Source organism: Pungitius pungitius, chromosome 21, assembly GCF_949316345.1.
Source record: "Pungitius pungitius chromosome 21, fPunPun2.1, whole genome shotgun sequence".
Lineage (NCBI taxonomy): Eukaryota > Metazoa > Chordata > Actinopteri > Perciformes > Gasterosteidae > Pungitius > Pungitius pungitius.
In genome coordinates this window covers 9,697,377-9,717,026 of record NC_084920.1, presented here as the reverse complement: position 1 = coordinate 9,717,026, position 19,650 = coordinate 9,697,377, and the positions used below count along the sequence as shown (strand labels likewise).

Genomic DNA, 19,650 nt, shown 5'->3' with positions numbered 1-19,650 from the left:
ATTACAGTTTTCCATGCACAGCACTTGGCAGACACAGCCCCCATCTGTGAGCTTCATCGTGCCTCTCTCTTTGTGTGTGCACATCTGTCTATCTGTGTCTGTGTCATTGTGTGTGTGTTTGAGCTTGTATGTGCGCCGCATGTGCTTTGACATGTCTGCATGCTGTGAATGCTTATGCTTGTGACCACATGTTGATGTATTTTGTGTACATATGATGTATGTGCACATGGGGAGGAGGGGCACAACGGGGTCACGTCCATAGCTACTTGTTATTCATGAAGGTGGCTGCTGCAGTGTGCAGCCGTGTGAGGGAGATTCCCAGTGGAGCCTCTCTGGTCACGCTGCCTGTTTAGGACGGCATCAGCCTCATAGCAGTACTGTTTAATATGACCCAGAGAGGCCAAATGCAGCCATAGACAGCTGATCAAATCAAAGTGAGCAGAGATACATGCTGAAAATGAACCTGTGGGGGGAAACAAGTTATATTAGGTTTGGCATTGTTGCTGCATGGCATTCATCACACATCAATATTCGGCGATACAATGTGACCGTAACAACCAGTTCCACAATAGACCTGTCTTATTCATCCATCCAGATTGCATTCTTACATGCACTCACATCGTCCTGTATTAATCAGATTATGTATATTGTGAATGGTGGGAATCAAAGTCAGGCAAGTACCACACTTTGACCTTTGTCTGCTCATTTTGTTGCAATGATTTATATGGCAGTTTCCACTGTATCTTGAGCAAAAACCGCAGTCTTAACAGGAGCTCTGTGGCCTTCCACGAGAACACATTGATCTCCAGCAGTTCTTCCTTCTAAACAATGCCAGTGAGGCTTTCAATGTAGTACACACTTTTCCCACCAAATTAAGCATGTGTGCAGGTGCTTTTTAAGAGGGAGAAAAATAGTCAATAAACTCCTTTGCCATTTCTGTTGCAACAGAGAAACCAACGTTGCATCTCAAGTACTTCAATTGCTGTGCAATAACAACAAAAAACACAAAATGGATTGATTGTTATGATCAGCATCAGAACTATACATGACACATTACAAACACAAGCCTAGACCTAAGAAACCACACAAAAGAGTAACCAACAACATCACACAGAACAACAGAAATACCTCCCATTATCGGTAAAGACAAGAATGCCGATGTTACCTTTCCAAGTGGCCAGATGTCGGAAGGTGACAAATCTTAATGGTCTGGGCTTCAGACTCAGGAGAGTTTTAACTGTTTTCAAATGAAAACTGAAAACTGAAGGCTGCGTGCATGAAACGTGCCATCACACTTTCTCACTCCAGTTGTGAAAGCATGCAGATATGTGTGTGCGCCTTTCAGATTTCACTCCTTCCCAGTTGTCATGGTGCTTTTGCTTTCCATTGTTCATTTTGTCCTCCATCACGATAAGGCATCTTTGCTGTGCTCTTTTCTTTATCTTGTAACTTTCACTGTGATTCTTTAACATCTTTCTCTGCTTCTCTATTCTCCGTCCTGCTCCTCTCCTCCGCCATCGGTCCATCTCTCTCTTCCTTTCTCTTCCCTTACCGCCTCCCATCAGGTCGCTCCAGGCCGTTTGCATCTGAGGTACTGAGGTAAGTAGTAAATTCAACATCCACACTGGAAGAAAGAGAAAAACTGCATTTGAAATTCAGAATGAAATGATCGCATCTGGTAGAGAAGATAATATACAAATATAACCGGTAGAAAATATTGAATGGGAGGATAATAATATAATGATACACTTTGTTTATAGGAGAACGTTTCTGACAGTAACTAGGTTGTTTGAGGGAAAAAACAAAAGATGAAAGTAAAACAAAAACAAAACATGAATGATAAAACTGGATGCAGGATGAAATTAAAAATATACAATGAAAAAAGTGGAATGATAAAACCAAACATATCAAATATTGATGAATGCCCTGTTATGGAGTGGTTGGTCTAGAAAAGAATAGAGGCCTATAGTGTGTGTGATTTATAGTAAATAGGACATGCTAGTCCTGGTGTTTAAACAATGTTTTATTTTTGTAGTTTATTTCTGTTGTATCCACTCCGTACACGTAAGTTGTTTATAGTGGTCGTGACAGTTCTCCAATTAGGAGCAGTTTCAGAAATAATTTAGCGAAAATAGTTCCGATACGATTCCGTCGAGCGGAGGGACACAACTGCGCAGCAAGCCAGTACATTGCTTGGGATCCAGCGGAGGTACACGAGTGTGGATAGCAGCGGTGGTGCGGTGCAGTGTTCCACGGTTGACGCTTGAAGCGGGTGGAGACTTCTACACATTTAAATCCCCCGGCTCGGTTTGAAGCGTTTTGACGCGAAATAACTTTTCTTTTTTTGTTTTCTTTCTACGGTTGGATTCTCTAGAACGTTTTTAATGTCGTAAGTGACAGGTCTGTAAGGGCGTCGTTGTTGGGAAGTTTTTTCGAGGGGTGGGGGGGGGTTTGGACCAACGGAGGGCCATGGCAGTCGAGGCTCGGCCGGAGCTGGTCGGGAAACGGTTCCTCTGCGTCGGCGGCGACGAGCCGCCCGAAATCGGCGACATTGGTCGGTGGCCGTGGAGGTCCGGGGTCATACGAGCCGTTAACCATCTTGACAGCGACAACCCCGACCTGACGGTAAGGGAAACGCGGACTTTTGTCCTCCTCCTTTGGTCTGTTACATGCAAAGCGAATGGGAAATGTGTGTGGCTGGTGGGCAGCCAGCGAGGCGGCGTTAGGCGGACATTATTGTGTGGCTTTCGCTCTCTTATCACGGCTGGTTGGACCCCTGCTATTTGGCGCTGTTTCGCCCGAGCATTTGTCATTGTTGTACACGTGTAGTTGGTCATTTGACAACTTAGCTGGCTAAGTTATTGGGAGGCAAAGTGTAAGTGGTGAGGGGCTTCGCGGATTCAGAACCTCCAGAAGTCTCTCCCGCTGCGGCGGCGAACCTCCGTGTTTCCAAACGTAGTAGCGGCCAAGAACGACGTAACCCCCCCTCCGCTGGGCTCCGTAACGCGACGCTGCATTCAAACCCGTGAGCCGTACGATGAATGTAATGATGACATTTTCAAAGATCCCCCCCACACCTCGTCATCGAGATCAACCCGGTAACCTGAAGAAAAGTGGCGTGGTCCTCTAACGGAGGCTGTGGAGGAATTCGCGTCTCGAGCGGCTCCACGCTTTAATCCACCGTAAACTGTGAATCAGCTGACGGGCTTTCTGCACTCTGAACCGCGCTGCAGCCTTCACCAGCTAATCCCCTTTATCTCCTTGTTGTCGGTCACCATCCACATTATTCTGATGAGATAATTGAGCAGAAAGCCTCTGGTGTGTCTGCATTTCTTCTCCAACAGGAATGCGGAGACTTGTAAAAACATAAAAGCTGCTTTAAGCAACAATGGCCAGTTTGTCTGCGCGTTTCTATGGTGTCACTTGTGGAGCAGATGGATGCTGCCGGTTTAGGTGTAGGTATTGCTTTCTTAATCCGAAATGTGCATGGGCAATGAATTGATCCACCCCTTACCCCATTCCTCTAAAAATCCACAATCTTCCTAACATGCCAAAGCCGCAAACAATAAGATATTTGCCCCGATGAGCCCTTGGCTGCAAACACGGAGTACCGTGTGTCTGCTCCCTGGGCTTCTTTTGTTCACAGAATCTGCCTGTGCACGGGAAAACCTCAGCACATCTCAATGCACATATGAGCCGTTTCATGAGGATCGTAATTTATCATATCGTTTGAATATGATATCTCTTATATGTATTTCATTTTTCAGGGGAAAACATTGCAACATTTTGCACATCAGTCTTAGAAGGTATTACTACATGAATTATTGGATGAAACCGCTCAAGCAATAAACTCCTTTCAATGAATATTAATGACTTACTCAAATGGTAGTGCAACATGCTTTTTTAGAATTTATACAGCGTAACAAAATATGTAAAATAGCAAACACACTATGTACATATTTGACTATTACTTATTCACGGGTCAGGCTCACATGTCATCGAGTGCTCGTGGCGCTTTCTGTGGGATGCAGACAGTGGACACATCGCAGGTTTCGCTGCCTCGCTGCCTCTCCTGTTATTCTGCACTCCACTCACGCACCTGCATCCAGTTGTCTTTCTATATCTCTATCGCAACCCCTGTTCAATCCATTGCATGGTTTCTTTTCATGCGTTTAGACATCGCTCAACGAACATGCATCCTGGCTTCCCCTAATTCAGTCGTAGAATTGTTCTGTGTGTGTGTGTGTGTGTGATGTCCCTGAGGCAGTGAGTAGTGTTCTGCTTTAATGCCATACAATAGGGCACAGTCTCATTAGCGAGGGGCTTAACTAGCTGAGTGAATACAGTGGAGAGGGATTGGAGATTAGATTAGAAGAAATGTTTCAAGCCAAGCTGTCAGGTCTGTGTCAAGTCTACGTGGTCAGATAGGTAGTGGTGCATGAGTATTCTGGGTGAGCGAGTGCTCAATCGGCTTATTGGTTCAGAGCTGTGTATCCGAGCAGAAAATGGAGGCAAGTTATAATCAATGATTCCATATGTATGAATATAGAGCCTGAGATCACCAGTTATTATCCAGATATCTAAATCAACAGGGGCTACCCATGCCTGGTAGCTTTGTATGCACAGTTCTCAAATAGCTGAACAATATTGTATTAACGGGTTGTCATGGTTACTATGCGGATGCAGCTTTACACATTTTCTGCACGTCCTTGTCTCAGATGATGGTGAACTGATTCTTCCTGGGCTTTGCATTGTTGGTTTGGAGCAAACAGGCACATTGATTATGTCTCACAGTTGTGCGCTCACAAACCACTAGAGATGTTGTCATCTTTGAGCACCTGTTAATTCTTGACAATGCTTTTCATTAGCTCGGCATTTAGGGCCCGGGGAATAGCGATGAGCATTAGTAACTGATGTGTCAGACATTTTATGGACCAAATAATATAGATTTATCAAAGATGAAAGCAATCCTTTGTTGTCACTCTAGTTTAATATAATAGTATCTCACTTCAGCTTTGTAAATTCAGCTGTGACAGCTTTATGTAAGAAAATGTAAGGTATTTAATAGTATATTTATTACGGTTAGTATTTCTGCAGATTAAAGCTGTTTGACTAATTTATAGGCCGTGTGTGCTAAATAATGAAGACAATGATATTGTTTTAGAATTTTTTTAAAAACATTTTAGAATATTAGTATTCTCTACTTTGAATAGAGTCCCTGTGACTTTGTTTTTCTCTGCCAGCTATTCATTACTTCTATCTGGTCAGCAGCATGTGATAAATATACATAGTTCAACCCTGAGTTCATAATACACATATAAAGTATATCTGGTATAATGTGTTGGATGGAATGAAACAGTGGGTTGAGGCTCAGTTTTTTTTTGTATTGATATCTTCTTAATCCAGTTTCCTTTTAATCTACATTTGGCCACTAATATTTACAGCAGAGATTTGATGGATCCTTGTTTGTTTAAGTGCTTTCTATCTGGTTAACCCAACAAAACTCTTAAAGATGAAACCACGTTTGTATTGGGCTCTGGCTTGAAAGAGTATTCCAGTAGAGTGCGGTATTGGTAACTTGGGGACAGCCTTAAAATGACAATAGAAAAGCACCTGACGGAGATGGAATGACAGTAGATTAGATTCAACTGGCAGTAGAGAGCGGAAAACAGAACTGCTATCCCTGCCTCACAGACACTTGTTTTTTTGGGGTGAGACTTCAGGGGGCAACTGAACAAGCTGAAGAAAATCTAAAAAACTCAGCAGCAGAACGCCACACCGACACGTTAGGCATAAAACCTCTACGCTCATCTCGATCCACGATGAATGCAAAGAGCAAGGCAGCCTATAAAAGCCTTTGTGTTGCATCATAGTCGTGTGTGTGTGTGTGTGTGTGTGTGTGTGTGTGTGTGTGTTGCCCACTTTGTTTTCCACTTTGTGAGCCTGGGGTTCATCTGTGTGTGGCTTATCAGCAGAAAGCGGCCTGGGGGGGGGGGGAAGAACCTTCCACATACAGCAGTTCAGCCAGCTCCAAAACTTTTTTCCAATCTGCATGTGAGCGTTCTTCCGGTCGTCAAAATCAGCTTTGTTTGGAGCACAAACCCTGAGACCCAGAGAATACACACAATGCAGGAGAGAGGCTTTCCCCTACAACCCAGATTCCCCTGACTGGCAAGTACCGATTCGTCCATGATACGGATCCCTCCAGAATTTGACAGAACTTTGAACTTCTTAAAATGCTGATTGGTGCAGTGTATATACTTTAGTTTGCTCTAAATGTTCTTAAGAACACATTGGTAATTGCAATTACTTAAGTCACATAGTGCTGAAATTATGACTGCGGGCAGAACTGTGCAGTTAATCATATTCCAAAAAGGGCCTGTATGCATGTTCGTTATTGTATTGTCAAATATCTGTGTAACGTCTCATTTCTTTCTCAGCCAGCTATTGTAACAGACTCCTTCATCACAGCGTGGCAGGACACACTGCCATATCGCCTTTTCTAGAGATATCAGGAGCGCTTCTGATTAAACTGCGATGGTTTATTCCTCCTGTGCAGTCAGCCTCAACATCGACACATGGACAGGTCTAGACACATAAAGCATCGACCCGGTGCGCTTACAGGCATGCTTATTCTCAGCGAGTAACCTCTAGGTGTGTTTCAACGTGTCTGTAGCCCTCCGCTCACAGAGCAGCAGCTTTCGCCCCAATGTGTGCACGAGAGAACTACTCACAATCTCTACGTGGATTGTTGTGGCAGTAATAATGAATTTGAGAGGAGGTGGTTGGGGGGGGGGGGGGCAATATGGTGGCATGTTGAGTCGTTCTTGTGGATATTTGCACAGTGAAGTGCAGCATTGCTGTGTGGCATTCAGGGCAGTGTGGTAACTGGATACTCGGTGTGTTAGTGGTTTGTTTTCTGGTGCCTAAGGAAACAAAATGTAATCCGAAGCCAGGATGGGCTGGCTGGATTGTTGGCTGGCTGTACCCTTCCCCCATCTCTCTTAATACACACACACACACACGCACACGCACAGGGCTACATACGGCAGCCATAAAGTCGCTTGCAGGCTTCCCAGATAGCCCTGGGAATACATTAGTCTGGGCTACTCTGCAGATTCTGTGCTTTCCTGCAGCACCCATTTGGACCTGAATGGTGCTCTGTATAACTCTGTATCTATATAATCACTGTTCACATGGCGAGTCTGCGTGTAGAGGCACAATGCTAAAAATACTTTACGTGTGGAAAACTATAAAAAGCACACCCATGTAACTTTAAGAGAACCAAAATATGTCACCAGAGGCTTGTAGAAGGCGTAGAATTACCACAACCTGTTGGTCCTTCTAGACAGATTGTGGTCTTTATGTTGATCTTACACTAAGCAGGTCACGCCTGAACCCACTTCATCTCATGTTAATATTTTAACACAGTGAAGGTGAACAGATTTTGTTTGATTCAGACACATGGCAACCAATCAAAAGACGTTTCGATTGCCTTTGTTTTATGAATTAGGCGAAGCGGGGCAGATGTGTCAGGACCAGTGCAAGCAAGTGGTCCCGGCAAGTTTATGTAGATTCCTGAGTTTAGGAGATTACACTTTGTTATCTTGGTACAGCTTGAAAGGATGTCAGAGCTCAGTGAGCACAACGAGTGTTGGATGGCTCTGCCAGATGGGTATCTAACGTGTGGGGTTTGCTACAGTCAATGTTAATATGCAATGAATAGATAGTGTGTCTTTTATAGAAGAGACACTTAGCTAGAAAGCAGTCTGAATAACCTCCTCCTGTCTGACCGCTGTTATCTGTATCCCACCACTAGACAGCCCCGCTGAATGAGATGAAATACAGAAACCCTCTTGTGCATGCACTGTTTGGTATTCCTACACATGTAGGCGTGGACACTGATAAACTACCAGCGGCCCTCAGCAGGGTGTGTTTTCATAAGAAAGAAGCATGTCAGTCCAAGTGGTTTCTAGGACACGGAGCTGTCCTGTGTGTTTTTTGAACACTGCTGTTAGGGAACAGAGGCCCAGCCCGCTTAACGAGACTGTTTGGCCAAAGAATGCAAGTGAATCCATTTCAGTAATGAGGAGGTTGTGTGCTCATTTAGTTTCAAACGCCTCCCGAATGGATTGAGCAACTGTGGCTTGTGTGTGTCCGTGTAGTGACATCTGCTGTTTCTTGGACGGCAACACCTGTCCACCCCCTGAGGTAAACTGTCATTGGGACTGGTTCCCCCCCCCCCCCCGCCTGGCTGCTGGAGAAAGCTGGGGCCGATGGAATGCTGCCTCACCTGTCAGTGTAAGGCGTCACCGACACCAGTTGGCTCAGACAAGTCGGACACTTAACCTTGTCATCATCAACTTGATCATGTTGACGCGGTCGCTCTGTGCCAGAAGGGGATGAAGGACAATAGGCCTGCTCCCCGTCTCAGTAGTGTGACTTAGAAAACACACTTCCTTCACACTCACCAGACAAGTCTTTGTTAGTCATTTCAACTGGATAATGTGAATTAGCAGGCGCTGCATGCTTATAGTGGCATGTACCACACTTACTTAACAGGGTGTGTCCGAGTAATTTGATTGTAAAGGCACACGGCCTTTCCATTCATACGTGGAAATATTTATGATAGTAATTATTAACAGGAACCTAATGAAACGGTTGATTTCATGAAATCAAAAGAAAATTGAATTTGCTGGTATCAGGTTTTTCAAACTTGTACGTTCAGTGCACAAATGTCAGCAAAATAAGCAAAAAAAAAGTTTCACTAAACAAATGATTGATGAAATAAATTTAGCAAATGAAGGGAAGACGATAATAACTGTTGTGTTCCTGTATTTGCATCACCCATTGTATACTTTGCATCATTTACTTTACTAGTCAAACTTTAATGTCCTTGACGGTCAGGGTTCTATTTTTCTCATTTCTAGTGCTTTTAGTATCTATATTAGGTCATATAGTTTCTAATCCCAGCGGGCTCCCTTTTAGTTGAGTCTTTAAACAAGACTGGCATATTGTGCTTGTTGGTGCATGACTCAATGGCTGGCCTCTAATATCACAGAAGGAATAGAGATGGACTGAGGGAGAGCTGGACAGAGAGAAATGTTTCAGAGAACTGAAGTAAAGGAGAGAATGAATGTTGTTTGAAACTTGAAATGAGAGAGAGAGGGAGAGCTGTGTGCTCTCATTAGTCGTTCGGATCTCCAAGAGAGGGGGAGCGAGGGAGAGAGGGAATGTGAATGTGAGAGAGACGGGGAGAGCGAGAGAGAGGGGTTTCTTTCTCCTCTGTCTGGCCTCTCTCCCATAGCAACAGTGGCTTAGCCACGTGAACGCCAGTTCCTTTGAGTTCACCCACTGCACAGAAGTTAACTCCTTCAGTGCTGGATTACTGCAGCGCATCAAAGACCGCTCCAGACAGAAGCTCCACTGCTCCAACTGGTTGTACTGGAATACCCTAAAAATAATATTAAGACAGAATTCAGTCCATGTACATACAGGCTGACAGAAAAAATGTTTATTACATGCATTATCACATCTATGTCTCAACTTCCACAAGACTACTCTCATGTATAGTAGAGTGAAATATCGTCCTCCAACATGGTCATATAGAGCAGTATAGAATGCTGCTATATAGAGCGGAATGAAATAAGCGCATAATGAGTTTAATAGCACTCATATTTCTATGTGACATTCTATTACACTTTATGATGGAGAGCTAATGCAGTCACATAGAACACAACAGAATAGAATTCTCGTAAAGCAGAAAACAAATTGTCATATTGAGACAGAATATGTTCAATAAAGTAGAATAGAATACTACCTCAGACAAAATAGAATATTTTCATAGACTGGAATAAAAAATGTCCTTGTCAAGTGGATAGAATTACCTTCCATATAGAGTGGAATAAAATGCTATCCTATAATGTTCTCGTGGAGTGGAATAGCATTATGTCCTATAATGTCTTCCGAGTGGATTAGAATTCTGTAGGGCTGCAACGATTATTTTTATAATCAGCATAAAGAAAAATGCAAATCAGAATATTTACCAGGATTTGTTTTAACATCAGAACTCACTCTATACTACACTCAGACCCACTCCGAAACACACCCCCATGTTCACTTGAAGCTTATTCATTAAATTATTACCATCATTGTAGTGCAAGTCTATTAAATATATACACCACACTAAATACTGCTAAAAAATAACCAATTGCTAGAAGATTAATTTAAAATGGCATTTGTAAATAAATGCATTACAGGCGTCTTAGTTACCCGCGCTGGTTCAAAAGATTGAAAAACAAAAAAAAAATGAATAATGTCCCTATATAAAGGGGAATAGAATTCTTCTCCTTTAGTGTCCTCATATAGTGGATTAGAATTCTGTCCTATAATATCCTCCTATAGAGTGGAATAGAATTCTGTCCTATAATATCCTCCTATAGAGTGGATTAGAATTCTGTCCTATAATATCCTCATATAGAGTGGAATAGAATTCTGTCCTATAATATCCTCCTATAGAGTGGAATAGAATTCTGTCCTATAATATCCTCCTATAGAGTGGATTAGAATTCTGTCCTATAATATCCTCATATAGAGTGGAATAGAATTCTGTCCTATAATGTCCTCCTATAGAGTGGATTAGAATTCCTCATATAGTCCAATTGAATGTGGTCCAATGTGGAATGAAATAGAATAAATAGGGGGGGGTTAGTAGAGTGTTCGGCTGACCGGTGGGGGGGGGGGTTATATTATTCAGGCAGAAGGGCTAGTAGTTGGTCTGTTCAGCCAGGGTTGGGCAGCGTATTAGTTGGCCAAACGGGGCGCCCCCTGTTATAATGGTAGGGGGAACACTGAATAGAGCTATAACTGCTACAAAAGGCTGTGACGCAACGTAGCAGAATAACGTTGTACATAAAGCGTCATAGAAGCCGTCATGTGGAATAGGAGGGGTCCTATGTAACGTAACTGAATCGTATGCTGCCATGTAGAGCGGAGTAGAAGGAGTCAGGTGAGGTGGAATAGAACCGCCACACGTACACTGCGATGTAGACTGGAGCAGGATACGTCACACACAGCGGAGCAGGATAGAACTGGGTCAGAGAAAGCTGTGTCCCAGAGCCAATTGCAGACGAGTGTGCCGGACGAACAGAGTAATATCGATGAGGAACAGTGGAGTGATTGTGGACTGGAGCTGGGGCGGGTCAGAATCTATGACTGTAGGTTTCCTGTCTCACTGCCCCAATTTACCTCATCAGATAAATGAAATCTCTGGAACAGTTACTTCCCTGTCACCAGTGCACACCACTGACTCTGTTAGTGTACATAACTAGTGAAGGTGTGAAAGCACATCCTGCAAACCCGAATCAACTCTAATAAAACCGTGTTTGATTACTCCTCCTGCATCACAGCGCCGTCATACACCTTGAGAGCAATTATATCGGTGTGCATCGGTGTCTATTGACCGTTCATCAAGCTCATTTCACTTCTCCTCTCCTGGTTCACCGAGTTCCTTTTGTTCAGCAACCAGTGAATTCTTTCCAGATGGCAGAGAGTTAACCCTCTTTAACCCTTTCAACTTGTCTTTGCTGACACAAGTGTAACCTGAACGATATGAACAATTGGCGGATGGATACTCCACGCCGGAGGAAACAATACAGACAGGCAGATCATTGCCAATTAAAAAACTTTTAGACTGCTTGGATGAAAAGCAGTCTGAGACACTGTATGGACCAAATTAATCATTTTTGATCAATATAATTCTAATTATTTTGTTACCTTTTGACAGATTTGAGTCTTGATAAACCAAAGTAGTTTTCCTCACCACTAAGCAGATATTTCGCTAGTATCCTGTAAACGGGACGAGTTTCAGCCCTGGCGAGAGTACACTTGGTATTTGACGTGTCTCGGCTGGAATGTGAGCCTCAATTAGACGAGTTAACTCTTGTTACCTGAGAGGGGAAAGATTCCCTTGGCACACTTATCACCCTCTCATTGTCAGCATGGTCTTTCTCCCTGAGACCACATGGCAGTGGCTTTCACTCGTTTCAGTGTTTCCAGTGTGGGTTTTTCAACTTGCCCTTCACGTCCAACCACCAACAAGACTGCAAGTTGGAAATGGCCTTTCAGAGCGCTACTACTGTGGTCCCTAACTGGAGGTCTTTGTCAGTGAGGGTCCTGTTCTCTTCCCTCCCCAGCACCATATGTCAGGATTATCAACACACTTCGGTACAAACTCAAACGGCGGACTGCATTCTTTTCTGTGTGAATGTACGTCAACGAATGAGAAAGTTTATCACAGACTGTTGTTCTTTTCTGTAAATCCTCAAAAAATAAATTTGATTGTCTCTGATATCTTTCCAGTGATAAAAAAGATCCCTGTCATAACCGTAATCATAAGAGTAAAGTACAAATGATTTTCCAGTTCAAGGAAAGGCTTTCTATGTCCCTAAATACAAAATTCAGTTTTTTTTTTCATCATCTGAGTCATTGCTTTACATCTGGTTGTTTTCAAGAGAGAATGATTGAATACAACATACTTACAACATAGAAATATATTTATTGTTGTCTTAACAAGCTGTGGTAACCACGAAGCTCTGCAGCTCTCCCCACCTCGCCCTCTTATAGAGACAAGTGTCTCCTCAGCTCTTAGCTGGATCCTCTCACATCACTCAGAGGAGAAGAAAAGACACAGACACACACACAAACACACACACACTCCTGTGTGTGGTGAGGCGTGGCCGTGGTAGTGGAGTCCTGTGGTGTAATGAAACTTGTCAATGGAGACAGGATCCATTGTTTTCATTTACGCTGTTTATTTTTAGACTTGGTTTGTGCTTCATTACTTTATTCTAAGCCTGAATGAAGCCAAAGCTGTGATTATCCGACTGTGGACCTTACTGCTCCACCTATTATCAAGTGCACGGGCTCACCCGAGATCTGCTTCTAGGAACGTGGTGCGCTTGTGGAATTCTGCTGTGGAAATGTAACTGTTTAGCTTTTGAAAGTGTGGTTGGAACACGGCGATGCACCCTGAGAAGTGGTGTGTTCTCCACACGTGCTGCGTGTTGTCTGGATGCAGTGGTGTGTGAAGTCCAAAGTTTGTGTTGACGTTGTAGGAGTTGTCACAGCTTCTCGTACAATGTCTCCTCTCTAGCTTCCGCTCCTCTTTTTACAATAAAACATTTTATTGAGAGGAGCACACACCGTATACATAAGTTATGTTTTATTGTGAAGTGTGTGTGCTATTTGGTCAAATAGAGTTGAGTTAAGAAGAATGCCCCTGGATGTAAATGGAAAACTGTCTCAATGTTTTCAATCTTGCTGTACACAGGAAAAATCAAACATCTGGCTTTACAAGAAAAAGCCCGTAGCTACTAAAATGTGGAAAGTGCAGCGTTGTTATGCACAAAGGTCACGTCATATGAGTGGGGTGCCGTGTGCCTCCGCAGCGGTGCACATGGCGGGCCTGCGAGACTTTCTGTGCAGCCGTGACATGTTGAGCCCAGAGACCTCAGTTGTAACACGAGTTGGTTCCTTGAGAATCTAGGGCGTGTGTGTGTGTGTGTATGCCTGCTAAGTTTTAGTGTGCACAGTCATACTTGGGTTTGTGAATGCCAGTGTGTTTGCGTGTAGCACATGAAGGCAGGGAGGGGAGTTCTGGAGCTGGACCCACTGATTGGTTCCATACAGACTGAAACTTGACCTTCACAGCAGATGTCTGTACGGCTGCCAAAGACACGCACGCACGCACACACGCACACACGCACACACACACACACACACACACGGACTAAGCACACAACCCTCCCCTTATTATGCTGCTCTGTGTGTGTGTGGGATGTATATATATATATATATGTATTCCCGTGTGGTCGCAGGCTCATACTAATCTCCGACACAATCCACGTGATTATTTGCCACTTCAGAACTGAAGCTCTCCGTTCAACATGGTGCGCACAATATACAAAAGCATGATGGGAAGCAGTAAATTTCACAATATTTCATGAAAAATAGAATGGTTTTTAATCATAAATATTTTGGCTACTCTGCTTTTTATTACTTGTGTGATGTGTCTCTTCAAAATGCAGTTGAAGCAACAGCTTCCTTTTGTCTGATACCACCATACTGCAACAGGGCCTGCACGCAGAGGGCCTTCCAGCGTCCCCACATTGCTCCCTGTTGTAGAGACCATCACCTTCCTGTAGTATTTCACAGTTCTCAGACAGCTTTAGCATGATGGAGGGAGAGAGAGAGAGAGAGAGAGAGAGAGAGTGGGAGAGAGAGAGTGGGAGGATTTCCAAAGGTTCTGCCTCCTGTGACAAACACTGTTATAGCCAAACTAGTTTCTGTGGTACCAAAGCTTTTTCATAAGAACACTAGTGATTCCTCTGTATTGGTATGGTAACTGGACCACTCACAGTAGCATAGGTCTGTTGTTATTTTCAGTGCTCCTCTTGCCTCTATAACCATTAGGCTGCTTTTATTGCTTTTATTCATATTGTCAATTCTTCTACTGCTGCAGCTACTGGCCCCACTACTGCTGTTAGTACCTGCATTACTGCTGCCTTCAATTCAAGCACTCCGACAAGACCAATAGGCCAAATACTTCAGACATATTTGAGCTCTGATTCTCTATAATCTTATTTTCTGTATATGTTATCTTTAGCTACGTTCTTAATTACAATAACCACCAGGACTATTGCCTCCCATCCTTCACTGCGACAGCTATTATGGTTTGAGCAATTAAGTGTACCTCTACTTCCTGTGCCTTTTTTTCCCCCCTATACCTTCCCGGACATTTCACCAAGGTATACCATAAATTATGATGTATTCTTCTGCCTGTATTTCAAAGTCGTAAAGTAATAGTTTTGCCTGAAAGGGTCCATAAGGTTTGTGTGGCCAACACACGCTGCTTCACACTGATCCCAGTCGCAATGCTCTGCTCTCCATCAACATGAAGCCTAATCACCTATTTGTTATCCGTGCTAACAGTTAGGGCTGGCCCATAAGTCCATGTTGTCATTGATCAACTTTACAGTTCAATGGACTGGTGATGGCCGATGTTATCTTATCACTTAATACCGCAAGTTGTGCATCGAAGGTAATAATCGGTTTTAATCATCACACTTATGGCTGTACAAAAGTAATTATTATTATTGTAATATTGTAAATTGTATTGTGATCTTTGGTAATAGTGCCTGTTCCTGTTTGACTACCGCATCATTAGTTGTAAAAAAACGAGGCTGCAGGGAAGTGAACATGGTGAGCTCCACTTAGGTGCTGCTAACCTGCTGTAGACAGTGCAGGGATCAGTGTTAACTTTTCTTATATGAGTGAAAATCCTGTGGACACACGTATACACAAAGACAAGAGAAGACCGATTTAATCTTTGGACTGGTGGCACACATGGAGACGAAAAGTAGTCATGTGACCTGCTCGCCAAGCATTGGCCTAGTTATATAATCATTACAGGATTAAGTAACTCTTCACCCTAATGGAAAAATACCTTTTCAGAACTATTGAAAACATCTTTAAATGCAGAGAGCAGATTGTGGTATTTATCTTATTTATACACCACGACCTGTCATTTTTGTGAGAGTGACGCAGGCATTTTAGTACTCATTCAGGTGATGGTACTTGGAGCACATTATGACCCTGATTGGCCGACATCCCTTTCAGTCAGGTTGTAAGCAACCCATAACCAGTTTGTCAGAAGTATACACTCTTCTTCTTCTCTTCTAGATAAGTACATATATAAAAACTGGCAGTGATAACTTCAGTAATAATATCCTTAATTAAATGAAAGGCGTTTATATATTGTAATCATTTATATTCCTGTGAAAATGTCTGAATAGCTGTTGCTTATATAATCCGTGTTCTGTGTGTGTGTGTGTGTGTGTGTGTGTGTGTGTGTACATGAAAATGTGTGCATGGCAGTGAAAATATGCATGTGGGGATGTGAGTGTGTTTTTGCAGGAGTCAGGCAGTGTGTATTTGTGTGTGCGTGCACATGTTCTTTTTGAGCCAGGAAACATGCAATTTGAAACGGTGGGATGGTGGAATTTCTAGCCCACACGCTGTAGCAGGAGATGAAGACACGTGAGCCGGTTGACCTCGGAGAGAGGGGGAGGGGGAGAGGGAGAGATGGCGGGGGGAGAAAGGGAAAAGATGATGTCCACCGAGAGCAATGACGGTTCAGTTCCTTACAGAGATCCAGTCAGAAGGGCCACTTTAAGGAGGGGGAGGGAGACATGGAGGTTCACTGTGTCTGCTTTCAATTAGCTTGCTCAACAATCCTGCTGTGTTTGTCTCTTGGCTTTCACACACAAGGACATGCTAATCTAGACACAGTTTGAGCGTTATTTCATACTGCGGCGCTTCGCTCAGCTTTAAAGAATTAGGCGTTTTCCTTTTTAGACGGGCAAAGACTGGAGTTACTCTTCATTTGCATGCCTCACCAAGAAAGCCAGCAACATCAGTCAATTCCCATTTGTTACAGATGTAGGTTCCTCAAAATAGAATCCCTCTTCCCAGGAATCATCTCGGTTGGGTTTAGGCAACACGACTACTTGGTAGGGTTTAGGTTACTCAAGTACACCAGTTAGCTGACAAACAACCAATGGTGACTTTAGGTTCCATGCTGGGATATTATACAAAATGATTTCTTGGGTAAATCCCAACTGCGGTGAAAGGATTTGCAGTTAGTGTGTCCAGCACCGGCCCACAGAGCGGATGTTTGCTGGCACACACAACAACTTTCCTTCTGTTAGCGATGCTCATTTTATTCTGCACATCTTTTGAGAGTGATGAACCTCAGGGGAAATCAGGTGGTGTGTGAGACATCGCTTTCCTTTAGAAACCAAAACGTAGACAACGTGTGGAATGTACATCGTGTTGCATACATCTTATTATACACACACACACACGGCATCATAACACACACTCATGCACATCGTAATCAACAGCATCAGCCAGGATTCAGAAGTCTTCATTGTCGTTTGGATTTTGAGCAACAGCGTTTGGTGACATCAAGATTTAGCATTTAGCTGTAAAAAAGCTTGTGTAGTAAGCTTTAGAAATGTCTTCCAGAGTTCTTATCAGCGCTCAGACACATCTGCTGACTGATCTACTACAAGCACTACAAAATGTTGGCATGCAAGCATCACTTGGGCTCTGGATGCTGACTAAACAGCTGACTGCCCACCTCTGGTCTGCACGCCTCCCGTCTAGTCCAGCCACAGCGACGCTGCACTTTGGGAAGGGGGGGCGTGCAGGCTCCTTTTGTAAAGGTCCCAGGAGTTATGGAGTCGAGCATGTGGAATAACACTATGGATCCATGCAGATTCTTTACAAAAAAGTTATCAAATATTTTTGGTTTGTTTATTTGTATTTCATTTAAAGAGTACATTTTCAAGAAGGACTTCACATTTCTCACCAGTTTACTCTTGGACTCTAGACTAGACTCTTTCTATCAGAACTTTTTCGTGCCTTAGTCTGGAAGTAGAGTTGGGTATCGTTTGAATTTGAACGATTCCGATTCCTTGTTTCGATTCCGGTTCCCAGCGATTCTCGATTCAGATTCAGAAAAAAAAGCTAACCAAGGGTCTTTCTGAAGAAAATGGTCTGACCTTCTCCATGTTAATTCTATGAACTTTTTATTAACTTTACTATGAATTTCTAACAGGGCTGTTTTCAACTACAATATAATAAATTCTAATATTATAAATTCTGAATATATTTTAACAGGGGTACAATTTCCTCAAGAGAGCTTTATTTTTGAAACCTCACAAAAACACATGAGTGTATGATACTGCAGGTACTTGAACGTTACCTTGCTCCCACTGATGGGCGAACCCTTGGAGCCAGAGGAAGAGGCAGCGCGTCAAAGACGGGGCACACATTTACTTCCACTCCATGACCTCGGAGGTGCTTAATCATCTTATGCATGACAATTTTTTGCTGCAAATGTTGCATTTTGCCGAGTTTTCGGTTTGTTTCGAAAAGTGTAACCACACTTTGGACTGCTGATGCACGCTATCCATGTTCGATCGCGCTGTTATGCTAACACTTCCGGTGGACGCTTCTTCCTTGGTGTTCAGCGGTTTCTTTTTCCGGTTGGCGCCGGCGGACTGAGAATCGAAACTAGGAATCGAATTTTAAACTTTTGAACGATTCTGAGTAAATCGCAACGCTAGTCCCAATTCCAATCAATCCTCAATCCTCGATACCCAAGCCTATCTGGAAGCTTCTACTAAGTCCCATTATCTTGATTGAAGAGCAAGTGTGATGCTTTCACCAACAGTGTGACACAGGGAACATAAATAGCCAGAGCTAACGTGTCTTCAGCCTTTATGAGAGGTTTTCATCTGAGAAGTTACAATTGTTCACTGCCAACACGGAATAAGGGTGCTGCTCTGTTGGATCACACAGGCTTTGTTGGCGTTGGTGTGAAATAGTTTTGAGTTGAGTAACAGCCCCGGTCTGCTTCTTCCTGTGTGAGGTATCAGCTGTATAGCTGTCTGTTTTGAAGCTGGAGTCAGAACACATGCGGCTTCTTTAGCTTCAACCAAGTGCACATGCAGATGAAGCAAAGTGTGATTTCATAGCTGACACTGGAAAATAACACAACAGAAGTCCGATCTTTATGTGGATTTGGGCCCCACAGAACCAGCAGTAAACTTTCCTTGTAATAGCAAGACCATTCTTCTCCTTTTGGACGCCAGAATAGCCCTGTGAGGTTTGAGTCTTATGCGCCGTGTAATTAAGCTTGAGCTAAATTTAAACCAAACTGTGATTCAGATTTAACAAGCCAACAAACAGACGGCACCGCAGCTCCGCCACGCCACATACATGCTTGTATTCTTAGACGTGTTTACATGTGTGTTTCTGTTCATACACAGGAGAAAGCTCATGGATTAACTGCAAAATATAGAGGCTATCCTAAATACCACTTCCTGAGCCCGTATTTGGTATTTTATGCCAGGGTTGCCATGAGTTTGTTTGTGAACTTGGACGCACACACGTACATAGTGGCTTTGCCAGAAGAGGGCTGAAAATAAATCCATCTGATACAGAATTAGGAAAAGCAGTTTTCCATAATGTCAGCTATTGCCCTTTATATGAACCCGGGGAAATTGTGCTCAGTCTGGAGCGGTCATTCTCTCTTGGTCTTAGACCCCTGTCCTGTAAGTTAATGTGATGACTTACTTTATGGGCAGAGCGTTGGAGGCAGAATGACTCTGAACACGTTGGCGGACTCCAGTGACCTGCTTTTGCTGGCTTGTCTTTTTTTTTACGATAGATAAAACACATACCAGCGTTTCTGAAATTGTAAAGTCATACATTCGGCTTGGCGCAGATTGTTAAGTAAATTAATATTAACTACTGGGAACAGATCAGTTCAGACATTTACACACCTGAGAAACCAAGCGGGCGTCGCACAGAGTGACTCAGGAACCGACTAGAAGTAGAGGAAGACATGATCATTTGACCAGGGGAGAAGAGGAAGGGGACGCTGCTCTGAAGACGGATGGCAGGCTCCTTGCAGTGCATCTGGAGAATAGTTATAGTTCACTTTAGTTATTCCAAAATTGATTAAATTCATTGTGTTCCTCAAAATTCTTCACACAACAGCCTATAATGACAAGCTAA

The 19,650-nt window shown here is 43.3% G+C and overlaps 1 protein-coding gene across 1 annotated transcript in view; it reads left to right on the top strand.

The window, feature by feature from the left end:
- Nucleotides 1-2,210: 2,210 nt before the first annotated feature.
- jmjd1cb (jumonji domain containing 1Cb) overlaps nucleotides 2,211-19,650 on the top strand; it is an 81,251-nt gene continuing 63,811 nt past the window's right edge. The window contains exon 1 of the mRNA XM_037462905.2: nucleotides 2,211-2,625. Coding sequence (XP_037318802.2) covers nucleotides 2,470-2,625 — 156 coding nt within the window. The 5' untranslated portion in view covers nucleotides 2,211-2,469. The remainder of the gene's footprint in view (nucleotides 2,626-19,650) is intronic.